The 14,729-nt window shown below is 32.2% G+C and overlaps 1 protein-coding gene across 2 annotated transcripts; it reads right to left on the bottom strand.

Moving 5' to 3' along the window:
- Window positions 1–2,400: 2,400 nt before the first annotated feature.
- LOC115996255 lies at window positions 2,401–4,105 on the bottom strand. 2 transcript variants are annotated; one of them, XM_031235422.1, is made up of 3 exons: window positions 3,782–4,105; window positions 3,466–3,671; window positions 2,401–2,717 (listed from the first exon to the last, which is right to left on the bottom strand). In XM_031235422.1, exons 1-3 carry the CDS (start codon window positions 3,957–3,959, stop codon window positions 2,565–2,567), a joined length of 537 nt encoding a protein of 178 aa, XP_031091282.1. In that variant the 5' UTR covers window positions 3,960–4,105; the 3' UTR covers window positions 2,401–2,564. The 2 variants fall into 2 exon arrangements, with proteins under 2 accessions (XP_031091282.1, XP_031091281.1); XM_031235421.1 differs by lacking the exon at window positions 2,401–2,717 and having other exon boundaries at window positions 3,049–3,671; window positions 3,782–4,092.
- Between the last annotated feature and the right edge of the window lie 10,624 nt (window positions 4,106–14,729).

Here is a 14,729-nt window from a genome sequence, read left to right on the forward strand (position 1 = left end):
AGCTCAGGACTTGGCCTTAGGTCAAAGTTCAGTCGGGTTCGCTCTATCGAATTGATTTGTCCGGGGCTCATTTGTAATATATCCATCATTAATTGTATAATTGTGAATTCAAGGAAAGAAAAATGCTAAATAGGAATGATATTTACTCCAAAAATTTTGTGTGGCAAAGAATTGAAATGCAAGGAGTTGAAAGGGTGTTTGGAACATTAAAAAGACCAGGTGTCGGCTGTCCAGGTGCTTCTAACACAAATCTCCAACTTTCAAGCTGTATCTACCATGTCCCATTAATGTTCTGCTTTTTTGTACTAATTCTTTTGCGTTACTCTCACGGAAACTTTGCTTCACAAAGCATAAAATCATAATACAAAATTAAAAATAACATTTCATTAAAAAAAATATGTATATAATAAAAAAGAATTATTGTTCCTAAATTTATGTAACAAAGAATATTTTACAATTTTATTAATTGTTTGTTTAATAAAGATGATTATTAAGTGTGCGGTAAATGCAACAATTAATTTGGCCAAATTTGGACAAAATATATATTAACTATTGACTATATACCATTTATAAAGTAATATTACTTTTTGAAAAAAAAAAGGTCTTATTTATTAGAGACCTCTCATCAATTTTAATTCTTCTTTTTTATAAATTTAAAACTTTAAAATGATTTTTGAAAAACCTTATGGCCCTGAATCAATAATAATGACTTGTCCCTCATTACTCAAAATAATAATAATAATAATAATAATAATAATAATAATTTTTATTAATGACTACCTCCATTCTATTTGTGTAGATAAAAATATTGAATTGTTTTCATTTATAGCTCCAAGTTTTTTTTTTTTTGAGAGAATAGCTCCAAGTTTATTAAGTCATTTTCACATTTAATTTATTAAATATTATTTTTGACACATTTGATATAAAATTTTCAATTTTTGTGTAACTCCTAACTCAATATCACACAAATATCTCAATATTTTAGTTTCCCATAATTATTTAAGTAAAACTTTGTTTTCTATAATTATATATAAACTAAAAAGTTTTACTTAAATACTTCATTTTTTCTTCAAAAATACAATAAAATGTACTTGTTGACATATATACAATAATACAAAAACAATATATATATATATATATATATATATATATATATATATATATATATATATATATATATATATATATATATATATATAAGAAAATGGTGCTTTTGTGTATTTTCATTGTGGTGCATTTTCTAACATTGAGTTATGTGAACCGCACCGACCGCACGGGAAAGTGCGATCACATTTGAACAGATATATATATATATACTAACTAATCTAAACTTTAATTTTACAAAACACTTTTAATAATAAATTTCTCTCCAAATTTTAATTATGTTTTCAATGAAGTATGTTGAGCTAAACCTTAGTAGGTCTTTAAAAGATCACTAATGCTATTCCTAATTAATCTAAAGGCCCAATTTGATAACTATTAGCCAATTTTAACTTATTTAAAAAGTTAAAATTTTAAAAATTATTCAAAACAACATTTTTAATGTGCTTTTTGAGAAAGTTATTTTGCATGTAATCAATTATTAGTCAACAACTAATTTACCACCAACACTTTTTTACAATCAGCTAATACTATTAACTAATCAAACGTACTAACATATGCTTTGTTTGGCAGAGCTTATTTAGGAGCTTATAGCTTATTTTAAGCTACTAATAAGCTATAAGCTCTGTTTGATACTGCTCATAAAATAAGCTAGTAGTTTAAAATAAGAGCTTATTTTTGAACGCTTCAAAATAAGCTAGTAGCTTCCTAACTTTTTTTTCCATCTTTAACCTTATTATTTAAAAAAAATGATATTATTTACCCTTCCCAATTAAAACCTTTTTGGCTAAGCCTTTTTTACTTTTTCTCTTCAATATGTTTGGTTGTAATTTCAATTTACTGTTTGAACGTAACATTGGTTTTTGTATGGATTAATCTTATGAATTATAAACATTTTGTTTTACTTTATATGTTTTCAAATATATGTTCTTATTTATATTTTATTAAAATATATTGATTTCACTGTTTTATATTTTAATATATAAACAAACCTATTTAAATTTAAAACTATTTAAATTATATGAAGATGTCTTTTTTTAGTCTTTTTAGATTTATCAGCTTATCAAAAAGCTAATTTTACCAAACACTTTTAAGCATAACGGTCAGATTTCAACTTCGAGCTTATTGCTTTTCAGTTTTCAGCTACTTTTCAGCTGTCAGCTACTTTTTCAACTAGGTTTGCCAAACATAGCCATAATAAGCTAACAACTTATTAACATAATAAGCTATTTACCAAATAGCTCATCTTAGTGTAGCTTTCTAAATTTTTTTTTTCACAAAAATTATAATAGTTAAATATACTAAAAATAACACTATATTATGAAGTAATTTGTATAGGAGATACTAGCATAACTGTTTTAAAATTTCTAATGGTTTATCATTTCTTTTTCAAATCCATAGTTGAGATTGTGTATTCATAATTCCTTTTTTTTTTTTTGGGGGTTTCTATTCGTTCTCTTCGACTAAAATCCAATTAAGAAATTAATTGATTTGTTTGGTAATAATGGCATTAGGTGTACGTGTCCCACTAATTGTTCCCAGAATTGCGTTCTACAAGAATGTTCCCACTTGTTTACGGTCCCAATCACATCCCACCAATAATGACCTGCAAATACCTAACCAAAACCGAAAAAGATAAGGGAAGTTAGTAAATATATTATAAATGCATATTATTATAAAAAAATTAAAAAGAATAAAGCAAATAATAATGTATAATAAATTCTTTTTAAAAAAAGTATAATAAATGTGGTCCATAAATATAGTGGGACCTAAACGCGAGTGCCACACGGGTCATACGTGGCATGAATCGTAACGGAAGCCCGTTAGGGATGTACGTTACGGCAAACGCGGGAAATAACGGAAAATTCGACGGCGGAGAAACAGAACCCTAACGTCGACGTCCCGAGATGCGAAAACGACGAAAGCATGAATCCACAAGATTATGGATAAAAGAATTGAGATCAGAACTGGATCTCAAAAATCCACCGCAAAAAATTGGACAAATTATGAACAATTCACAATCAAAATATCTGGTATATATTTCTTAGTTAAATTGTTTTGGTATAGTTTTTGAATTTTTATATGTTTTTCCCTTTTTGTGTGGTTTAATGGATCCTATTGGCTGCGGTTTCCGTGAAGAACAGTGTAGACGTGCTGCGGCCTATGGCTTGCAGCTCCTTTGCAGTGATGACAGTGGCGAAGCCTCTCGCCGCCGACTGGATATCCAAAAACCGGTGAGGAGCATCTACTCGACGATGACGCCTTGTACTGCGGAGGCGAGTGGTATCCGGAGATTTTAACCGGATACAATCTCGACGTCGCCGGAAAATCGAAACAGGACATTGGCGAGGACGGAGGAGAGACCTTTTTCAGCGGATTGATCGGGGAAAGCACGGCTCGGATCTTCATCTCCTGATTCGTGGCCGCCGAGACGCGATCGTACTCTTCAATCACATTCGCGAGATCCTCATCGCTCCTCACCGAGACCAGAACATCCAAATCCTCAGTCGGAAGCTTACACCTCAAGCTCATAGATTCTCCGCACGATTCTCCAAACTTCACCATCAGCTCTACACAAACCGCACGCAATTTCAACTCCAATTCCACAAAACATCCACAAAACAAACAATAACAATAATAACAAATCACAAAAAGAAAAAACACAAAATCCTCAACGAACCTGCAAAATTGATGGAGCGATGAACCGAAAGCACACGCGTTAAGCCGCCAATATACCGAAGCTTGCCGTCGGGACGACGAGGAACGATTCTGCCTCCATAACTGTAGAGAAACTTGATTGACTGCTTGAGGCCGTTGAGTTTGTCGCGATTGTTGCTAGAATTCAATGTTTGAGTCATGATTTGAACGCCTGAAAAGTAGGGAAGAGTAGAAGAAGATGCTGAAGACTCGTAGGCACCTTCGAGAGAAACAGAGAGAGGATCGGCGCCTATTTATAGAGTGATTATGTGAACAAAAGAATTATGGGAATAAGGCGGTTGCGGAAAAGGAAAATTCAACTAGGGATGGGATATTGAGACTTATGGTTTATTCGGATATTCGTTCTTTATTTTTCTTGGGACTGTTGATTCCCGATTTTCTTTTTTATTTTTACTTTATATATAAATATATGTTTATTTATTTATTTATATTGAAAATTTTATTAATAATTAGTCCATTGTACAAATTATTTGTTATTGGGTCACACATTAACAAATTATGTATTTGTATTCAAAAAATAAATAAATTATGTATTTATATTTAATTATTTAATAGGATTAGTTATTATTATGCTTAACAAATTATAAATGTATTAATATATATTTAAACTATCCTAATTATTTTAGTATATACTTATTAACATTTTCATATTAATTTTTATTTAAATTTAAAACTTTTCAAATTTGACGAACTCCCGCCAAGGCCAGCAGGCCTAAGGCAGGGCGGGGCGGCCAGACCTCTCTTGGGCCCGTATTTATGTAAGCTTTTTAGCCCAGCCTCGTCATTTGGTTGGCCCTACCTCGCCGGCCCGTTTTGACAGTTCTAATCATAAAGTTTAAAGTTATGCACTATAAGGTTTAAAGTTATGCACCATATCTAAAGATTGAAAGTTATGCACTCATAGATTCAAAGTTATGTATGAGTAGGTTCAATGTTTTTTTTTTTTTTTGGGCAGAAGTAGGTTCAATGTTATGCACCTCAAAGTTTAAAGTTATACACCATAAATATTCTTTGAGAAGCTAATAAAGTAAATATGCACTCAAAGAGAAACTATACACTCGAAGAGACAAACATATGAACTTGAAAAGGAAAATAATGCACTCATCTTTTGAGAAGCTAATAAAGTAAATATGCACTCGAAAAAGGAAAAACAAAAGCACTTTTAAGAAGGAAAAATAATACACAAAAAAAAAAACTTACACAAAATTACCTAAAAAAGAAAATTTCTTCAATCTGGACAGTTCATCTACATTAGATCAATGACTAAGATGACTAAGATTTAATCCTATTTTTAACATGAGAGCTCCTTCGCATTTATATATATAACTAAAATAATATAATAATTTTGTTTTTATTATGAAATTGGCTTGTGGGGCCGCGAGTCCTAGCTAGTAGGGGTCAAAGAATTCCAACCAAGAGCGTCAGGTTGAGTCTAGTACCATGCTGAATTATTCTGTCACCAACCCCTACTCTCGAGATGCCAGTGTAACAGAGTCCGTTAGAGAGTACCAAAAAGTGTTGGACTTATTGAATATCTTGTCAATATGATAATAGTGGATTCAATCCTTATATTATGTGTCTCACCATTTTTATTCTTCAAGTTGTTAATAAATTAGTATTTTTTTTTACTTTATTTTGTCAAAAAATTTCTGTTACTCTTCAAAAATATTGATTGAACTAGGTTATTAATAAAATTGTACCTTATATTTCTATTTTTCCATAAATAACTTTTCTAACTCTGCACGCACTTTAGTGGAAAAAAAAAACAACAAAAAATCACTAGTATTCATTTTCATCATTAATCGAACTAGACACATAAAATGAGACGGAAAGAGTTTATAATTTCTTAATGTCAAGAATTATCATTGATGTACAACCATTACGAGTGTGTTTTATTATAATTAAATTATTAATTAGGAAAAGAACAAATTTTTCTTGAAGTTTTGGACTATTATAACATTGACACATTTAATCATATTCTTTTAATTTTGAATTATTATGTTCTTAACGTTTTTTTTATTGTCACAACTCACAATTAGTCCTCAATTTAAAGTTTTGTCACTTCATTATTTAATAAAGATAACTAACATATAATTTTATCAATCAAATATCTTGCCCCAACATGTAATTTATCTGCTTCTATTGTAAACATCTTGCCCCAACATGTAATTTCTTTGTCAAAGACCTTGTGGTTTAGTGGCATCCGGTGTCCCGGTTAACACTCCACATGGATGATGGGAGTGGGTTGGGAGTGGGTTCGAGCCTCAGTGGAGGCATTGACTCTTTGTGCTTCGTAGTACTCAAACAAAATAAAAAAAGAATAATGAAATTAAATGTTAATAATATTTATTAAATGGTGGAATAATAAAATTTCTCTTTGTGCTTCGTAGTACTCAAACAAAATAAAAAAAAAGAATAATGAAATTAAATGTTAATAATATTTATTAAATGGTGGAATAATAAAATTTTAAAAGGAAGACTAGATGTAGTACACAAATGAAAGTCAAGGAACTAATGTGTCAAAATTAAAATAACATGACTAAATATGATAATGTCACAATAATCGATCACCAAAACTAAATTTACTCCTTAGGAAAAATATTGATTGCTACAATTTTTTTTAAAGAAAATTGAAAAGTTAAAACATTGTGAAAATGAAAAACATAAAATAAAAAATATAAATCACAATTAAACTCGCCTTAACATTTTTTTTTATAGTATCATGGTTATTTGCAATAGTATTAGTATGTGTTGGTGTAATTATTTGTTGTGATTAATTTTACATTCTATTTAATTTTTTTTACAATCATAATATATATTTTTTAATTTTACTCTTATTCTTTTTAGCTTTTTTTCCTCAATTTATGCTCAAACTAGTTAATACTCTAACAGATGGAGTAATATAAAATCAATATACCATCACAAATTTCTTTTACAAGCATAAGGGAAATTTTAGGGGTTAAAGACATTTAATTTCAATCTTCAAAAAAAAAAAAAGACATTTAATTTTAAATTTATTGTTTAATTTGTCTTTCAATTCTAGATCTAGATATATACATGTCCATTACTTTTTTTTTTCCTTTTAAAATGAACATTGCAACTATTAGTTATAGTCTCCAAATATTTGACAATTTTATGGGTTTATATGAAAGTAAAAAAATAATAATTTGAATTTATTGTTAATTTGTCAATTATCATAATATAGATGTACATTATTTAACTAAGTTATTATGTATCATTGTTGTAAAACTAATTAAAAGTGTCAATATATCAAAGAAAAATTCATGTGCTGACTTGAACACTTATAATCAATGTATAGAAACAATCATGTAATTGGTCAATCAAGTTTGATGCATTTTTTGAAAGTTTACGTGTAAATATAATGTTGAGTTGCATCATGTAATAATTATTTTGTATAAAATTTATATGGTTTTACTTTTATTATGATAAAATAAATTTAACTTCATTTTTGTTCATTGGACATTTTATAACTGCACGATGCGCATATTTATGACTAGTAGTAGACTATAAGTACTGTATTTATAACATATGAATTCTTAATACAATCTAAGTAGAATATAAAAGAGTTCAAAATACTCTATAGTGACCAAGAAGTGCGTTAAGGTAAGAAATTTAATCACTCTATTAGCTTAAGGAGGTCTCTGTTTATACCGTGGGAAGTACGTGGAAGGAAGCATAATACTAGTGACTTAGGTTGATTACACCATGTGTTAACCCCTAATAACGTCACATCGATCACAATGTATGCGGAAGAGACTATTTTGTCATTTTGGCCTAAATATGCTTGAAAAGATCTATATTAAATATCAAAAATAGATAATGATAAACTAGGCATTAAGTTATTCTTAAGAACTCATATGTAGCCTAATACTAGAGTCTATCATCGAAATCGTTATTTCTCTTATAAGGGGAATAGATTATTCTCAAGAATACTATTCTTGAGAGTAAATTTTTCTTTTAAATCAAATGATAAAATAAACCTAATAAAAAATGTTATTTCATTTATAGCTAATTCCGTGAATCAAACATGATGTAAGGGTGTGCTTGGTTCATGTGTTTACACACTTGGAATGACACGTGATTTGCATGCATAGGCTCAGGTCGAGGTGCATGTTGGTTGGTCCGCGCGCCTGACTGTCTTGGGCATCCCGCTATTTTAGGGGACTACGGGGTTTAAGTGCATGTCTCTAAGTATGGGAGGTCGGTAGTTCGGCCCTGACCTAAACCGGTCGGGGTTAGCCTGAGTTTTTCCCCCGTGAGGTCAAGCTTAGAGAATTGTTAGGTCGAGGTCGAGTCGGACCGGTTCGGGCTCAATTTGATATTCGGACCCTATATCGACCTGGTACAGTTCTTGGGTCGGGTAAGGGATAGATTATCCCTATCACCCTAATTCAAAAAATGTATCATTATATTTTATCTTATTAGTAATATGATTTTTAAGTTTTGATTAGTATTTTTAGATTTTTGTTTTGCTTTTTTTTTTTTTGTTTATATTGGTGCTTTGGATGTCATTATATTAGGATCAATTGACTTAACTTTTTATTTTTGTATTTTAAAAACCTTTATTCCATCATAGGGTCATACATAACCAAACATCAATATTGGTAATCATTCCAATTTCACCCTACTACCAAACATGCAAAATACTTTCACCAAAACCAACACCATTACCAAGTATTTGATTTTCATTCCAATTCCTATGTGCGAACCAAACACACCCTACATAATTCATACTCGTAACGTACAAAATTTCATAATACAAAACTCAAAAAATTACAACAGAAGACACATAGCACAACATTATCGGTGACAAGATAATTGGGCGTGCAGCACCCGAACCAAATCATCAGCACTAACCCGAAGGCAACAAACGGTCACCCGTTACACAAAGACGACACATTGATGGGATGATAATTACTCCAACGACTCTCCATTATTACGACCCAACACTCAATGTATGCTCACCATTACCAGCACTTAATGTATGCTCGCCAAGACTGGAGTCCGATACACTCACTAGAGGAAGAGTCGTTGCGGCCATAATATAAGTAGCAGACTTGTGGTAGAGGATGGAGGACTAATTTTCTGACACACAACACTACTATACTGTACTGAAACCAATCACTCTCACTAAATGCACAGATCTACATTGTGGTACCAGAACCATTGTTACTCACTTATCTACTATAGTTACTCATTATACTCACACAATACTGTATTTCACTTATATCAAATATACCCGGTAAAAATACTTACCGTCATTGGTGCTCTTGTTGAAAGCTGAGGCCAAATCTCAGGCAAAGCTCTATATATTTCAAAAGAAGACCGCCCGGTGCCTTCCATGGCAGGGTGTCCGCCTCCTCAAACAGCGTCGTCTCCTCATCAAATGGCATCCGCCTCCTCCTCATCAAGTGGCGTCGCCTCCTCATTCACGGCGTCACTTCTTCCTTCTCCAGCGGCACTTCCTCATCCACGGCATCCGCCTCCTCAAGCGGCGCCTCCTCATAAAGTGGCGTCCGCCTCCTCATCCACGGCATCGCCTCTCAAGCAGCGCCTCCTTATCAAGTGGGTCCGCCTCCTCCAGCGACGCCTCCTCATTAAGCGACCTCGGCTATCCTAGGGTGAGGGACTTGCCGGCTTACGGCAACGGCGCGCCCAGCACTCACTATTTTCACAAGGTGTTCAAGGCTTACATGCGGCTATAGAAGTACCAGCAGGAGAACCGGTCGAAGCTGCTTGACTCGGGACTACAGCGCTGGGAGATCGCATCCCGGATCGATCAACTCTACTTCAGCCAGTACATGCAGACTAGCAACGCTCGCTTCCTCGTCGAGCCCTACATCTTCTATGAGGCCATTCTCAATCGCAAGTACTTCAACGGCTTCGGCAACAATCGCACCGCCAAGTTCAAGGAGTTGGTTTTACGCTAGGTCTTTGATGGCGTCAAAAATTTTTAGTGTACCTAGTGGTCATGGTCTGCCGTGACTAATTTCGTACAAATAAAAAAAAATTCTATTACCTTAGGGCCGGCACAAGATCCGATCTTGCTAGCTACCTGACGGGAGTGTGTTTTCAAGGTAAAGCTTAGGCTTTGTTACGAAAACACCACACTCTATTCCCTTAGGCATGACACGAGATCTGATATCGTTAGCTACCTGACGAGAGGGTGTTTTCAAGGTAAAGCTTAAGGCTTTGTTACGAAAACACCACACTCTATTCCCTTAGGCATGACACGAGATTCGATCTCGTTAGCTACCTGTCCCTTAGGCATGACACGAGATTCGATCTCGTTAGCTACCTGACGAGAGGGTGTTTCACGAGATTCGATCTCGTTAGCTACCTGACGAGAGGGTGTTTTTCGGGGTCAAGCCGAAAGCTTGGTTTCGAAAACAGCACACTCTAATCCCTTAGGCATGACACGAGATTCGATCTCGTTAGCTACCTGTCCCTTAGGCATGACACGAGATTCGATCTCGTTAGCTACCTGACGAGAGGGTGTTTCACGAGATTCGATCTCGTTAGCTACCTGACGAGAGGGTGTTTTTCGGGGTCAAGCCGAAAGCTTGGTTTCGAAAACAGCACACTCTAATCCCTTAGGGCCGGTACGGGATCCGATCTCGCTAGCTACCTGACGGGAAAGCGGACCTTCGACTGGGCCCATGGCCGGTCGAAGTGAGCTCGCACGCAAAACGCCAAAAGAAAAGAAATTAAAAATAATAATAATGCCAAGGTCACCACCTCGGCCAAATTTTGGATGAGGTCCTGCACCTCGGCCTCGGCCAGAATTATCTTACCGTTCGAAAAAAAACAACTTCATCTCTCTTCTACACTATTTTTACTCCTTAGTTGACTCCGCTACGCTCGCAAACTGGGGAGTAGGGGGGCTGGTGACAGGATAATTGGGCGTGCAGCACCCGAACTGAATCATCAGCACTAACTCAAAGGCAACAAACGGTCACCCATTACACAAAGACGACACATTGATGAGATGATAATTACTCCAACGGCTCTCTATTATTACGACCCAGCACTCAATGTATGCTCACCATTACCAGCACTCAATGTATGCTCGTCAAGACTGGGAGTCTGTTAGACTTACCAGAGGAAGAGCCGTTGCAGCCATAGTATAAGTAGCAGACTTGTGGTAGAGGATGGGGGACTGATTTTCTGACACGCAACACTACTATACTGTACTGAAACCAATCACTCTCACTAAATGCACAGATCTACTTTGTGGTACCAGAACTATTTTTACTCACTTATCTACTGTAGTTACTCATTGTACTCACACAATACTGTATTTCAGTACTTATACCAAATATACCCGGTAACAATACTTACCGTCATTGGACCCAACTGGAAAGACGAAGTACATAATTCATACTCGTAATGTACACAATTTCATAACACAAGACACATATATATTTACTTATTTTTAAATCTGATTTAGGTAATAATTTGTGTTCATAGGCACAAAAGTTCACAACACAACACATAAATTAATAACATATTACTAATTTGTTCTAAATACAAAATTCATACTCATAAGGTACAAAAATGCATAACACAAAATAAAATCACATGAACCGAGAATTCATAGTGCAGTGTGAACTCTGGTCCATGGTATAACGACCCTCATTTTGTTGAATTGTAACTTTTTGGACTGTTTGGTTGGATGTTCTTGTAGTTCAATTACAACACAATTCTTTGGCCACCCGATTATAATGTTTGCTTGAAAGGAATTGCAATTCCACCAAATTACAATTCCCTTATTTTGTTGAATTGCAATTCATACTCATTCCCATACTAATCGCAATTCAATGAAAAAAAAAAAGAATTTTCTTTATTCTTGATTATTATTAATATTATTAGTCTTTATACCACTTCTTTCATTTTCATTCCCAATAATTATATTCATTCATACCAAATAATATAATTTGAATTCTTACTTTATTTTATTTTTTTTATCGAATTATAATTATTTTTTCTTCTAATTTCTTCACCCCTTCCTTCCAACTAAACGTCCTATAAATGCGGGTTGAAAGTGTAAATAGCAGTGTAGCTGGCCCGGGGAGGAATCGTGGAGCATCTTTAAAGAGGCGGGTGTGAAATGTGGGTTTGGGGCGTCTTTGCCGTGTGGGCAAGGGTCGGCGTAGAGTCTAATCAAACCTGCCCTTTCTGCTCGCTATGTGGGCCCGACATGTTTTCCTATCTTTTTTAAATTTCTATTGGGAGTACTATACTATTATTATCTTTTTTTTTAGTCTATCCTTAACAAAATTAAATAATATTATTGATTTGTTTGTTCTAAATATTTTATTTACATAAAAACTTTCCTATAATTTAGTACGGAGCTTCATTTAATTAATTTACGTGGCAAGCAGTCAATTCTTTTTTTTTCTTTGAAAGGGCAAGCAGTCAATTCATTATTATTTAATGAATAAAAGACTTTGTAATATTTTTCTTGACTAGGGAGTAGGGACACTAGTTCTCAATTTATAGTGTGTTACTTTGAAGTTTAGGGGTGTATTCAATCATGATTTTCATAGAATTTTAAAAACTTTTATAAACTTTAAAAGTTGGCAAAAACTTGTGTGAGACCGTCTCACCGTGAGACGGGTCGGGTCGGGTCTGGTCAAGATGGAAATGTAATACTTATACACACAAATGTCATACTTATATGCTCAAATGTAATACTAATCGAGAATAAAATTTTTGTTACTTATAAGGGTAAATGTAATACTTTTACGGGAAAATACAATACTTTTACATTTCTATTAAAAAGTGTTACATTTTCGCTCAAAAGTATTATATTTTCCCTTATAAGTAAGGGACACATGCCAACATTACTTATTATGAAAAATGTAATACTTTTTCTCTTATAAGTAACAAAATTTGTATTATTGATTAGTATTATATTTGAGCATATAAGTATGACATTTGCACATATAAGTATGACATTTGCATGGTGATTCGACCCGACCCGACCCGTCTCACGAAAAAGGATCCGTGAGACGGTCTCACACAAGTGTGACCCTAAAAGTTTGGAGGTATTCAATTCAAACTTTTAGAGAGTATTTAAAAGTCATGCGGTATTCGATCAAGATTTTTAAAGAGTTTTTAAAAGTCATGTGGTATTCAATTAAAACTTTTAAAGAATCTTTAAAAGTCATGTGGTATTCAAAAAGTTATGAATTTGTAAGAAGTTTTTAATTTTAGAACTTCTGTAGACTTTTATATACTTTTCCTTCTCAAATATAAATAGTTGAAATCCAACCCTCAACCCCAAGATTTCAAAATTTTCTTTCTACCAACACTGAAATTTTCTCTCTCTCTCTCTCTATTTAAACTCTATTTTTTCTCTTTATTTAAAATTTTAAACTTTATAAACCTTATACTATACCTAAATTCAATAAATCATTTTTTCTTCATTATCCTATATTTTCTACATACCTAAACTCTACCAGTTTTTTTCTCTCTCCTAAACTTTACAATCTTCCTCTAAAAATTAAAAATAATATTATTTTTATTTCATTGTTGCTTGTATATTTTGATTTTTTTTTTCTATGAACTTTTTATCCCTAACTTCTAAACTTTTTCTCCTAAATACATGAACAGAGTAAATTTTTTTATCTACCACCGTCAATTTTTACTATATGTTTCATAATATTTAGATGTTTATTCGTAATATATTTTTTCTTTTTTCTTTTTAACAATATGCTATTACGAATAGTGAACTATTGTTCGCAATAGCAATTTGAGGCTACAAAGAGAAGCACCTTGTTGTTGTTAGCAGTCTCATATTGTTATTGCAAATAATAGCTCTTTGCTTGATACCTAGCAATATATCAAATATAATTTGTATATATATTATTAATTAATGTTTTCAAAAAAAATATATATTATTAATTTTTTTTTATTTTATGCAACTAGTAATTATATTTTTTTAAATATTAATTTCTCAAGAAAAAGTAATTATATTTTTAAATATTTTATTTGAAAAATTCTAGTAACTATAAATTTTAGTGTTTAATATTGTTATGAATTGCTTATGAAAGTTTGTAGGGATATATTCAATTTAGAATTTTAATGATTTTTGTAGACTTTTTAAAATAAAAAAGTTGATAAAAGTTTATGCAAGTTTTTTATACAGACTTTTATAGAGTTTTACAAAGTTTTAAAAAGTTTTGAACGACTCTATAAAAATCAATAAAAGTTTATTAAAATCTATCATTTTAAAAGTTTTTAAAAATCTACAAAAGTCATGATTGAATACACCCCCCTTAATCTTTAAAATTGTCTTCTTCAGTTCTTAAATTAATCATATGATTTTTCTTTTTTTTTTATTTAAAAAAACAAAGTAATATTTTTTAAAATTTCATATATATATATATATAATCTACGATTAAATGATAAGTAATTTTTATTGGAAGAATGGATTATTTGATTTATATCTACTACCTACTAAATATAAACTAAATAACAATTAATATTGTTAGAGTTATAACATAAATAAAAATTGTATTAGTGTATTATATTGCATCAATAGCTTGTACTTTGTGCTCTTTTTCTTTTTTTTTAAAATTATATTCATACAAATACTTTCAATTTCTCTCTATCTTTTTAATTTTCTCTTAATGCAATTAAATCTAACTATTAAGTTATAATTGAAATTGAAACTATACTAATATAATTGGTTGTCTTCGTCCCGAAAGGATAGGATAAAAGCCTAGGGGGATGGGGGGNCCGTGAGACGGTCTCACACAAGTGTGACCCTAAAAGTTTGGAGGTATTCAATTCAAACTTTTAGAGAGTATTTAAAAGTCATGCGGTATTCGATCAAGATTTTTAAAGAGTTTTTAAAAGTCATGTGGTATTCAATTAAAACT

This window comes from Ipomoea triloba, chromosome 11 (genome assembly GCF_003576645.1).
Source record: "Ipomoea triloba cultivar NCNSP0323 chromosome 11, ASM357664v1".
Classification (NCBI taxonomy): domain Eukaryota; kingdom Viridiplantae; phylum Streptophyta; class Magnoliopsida; order Solanales; family Convolvulaceae; genus Ipomoea; species Ipomoea triloba.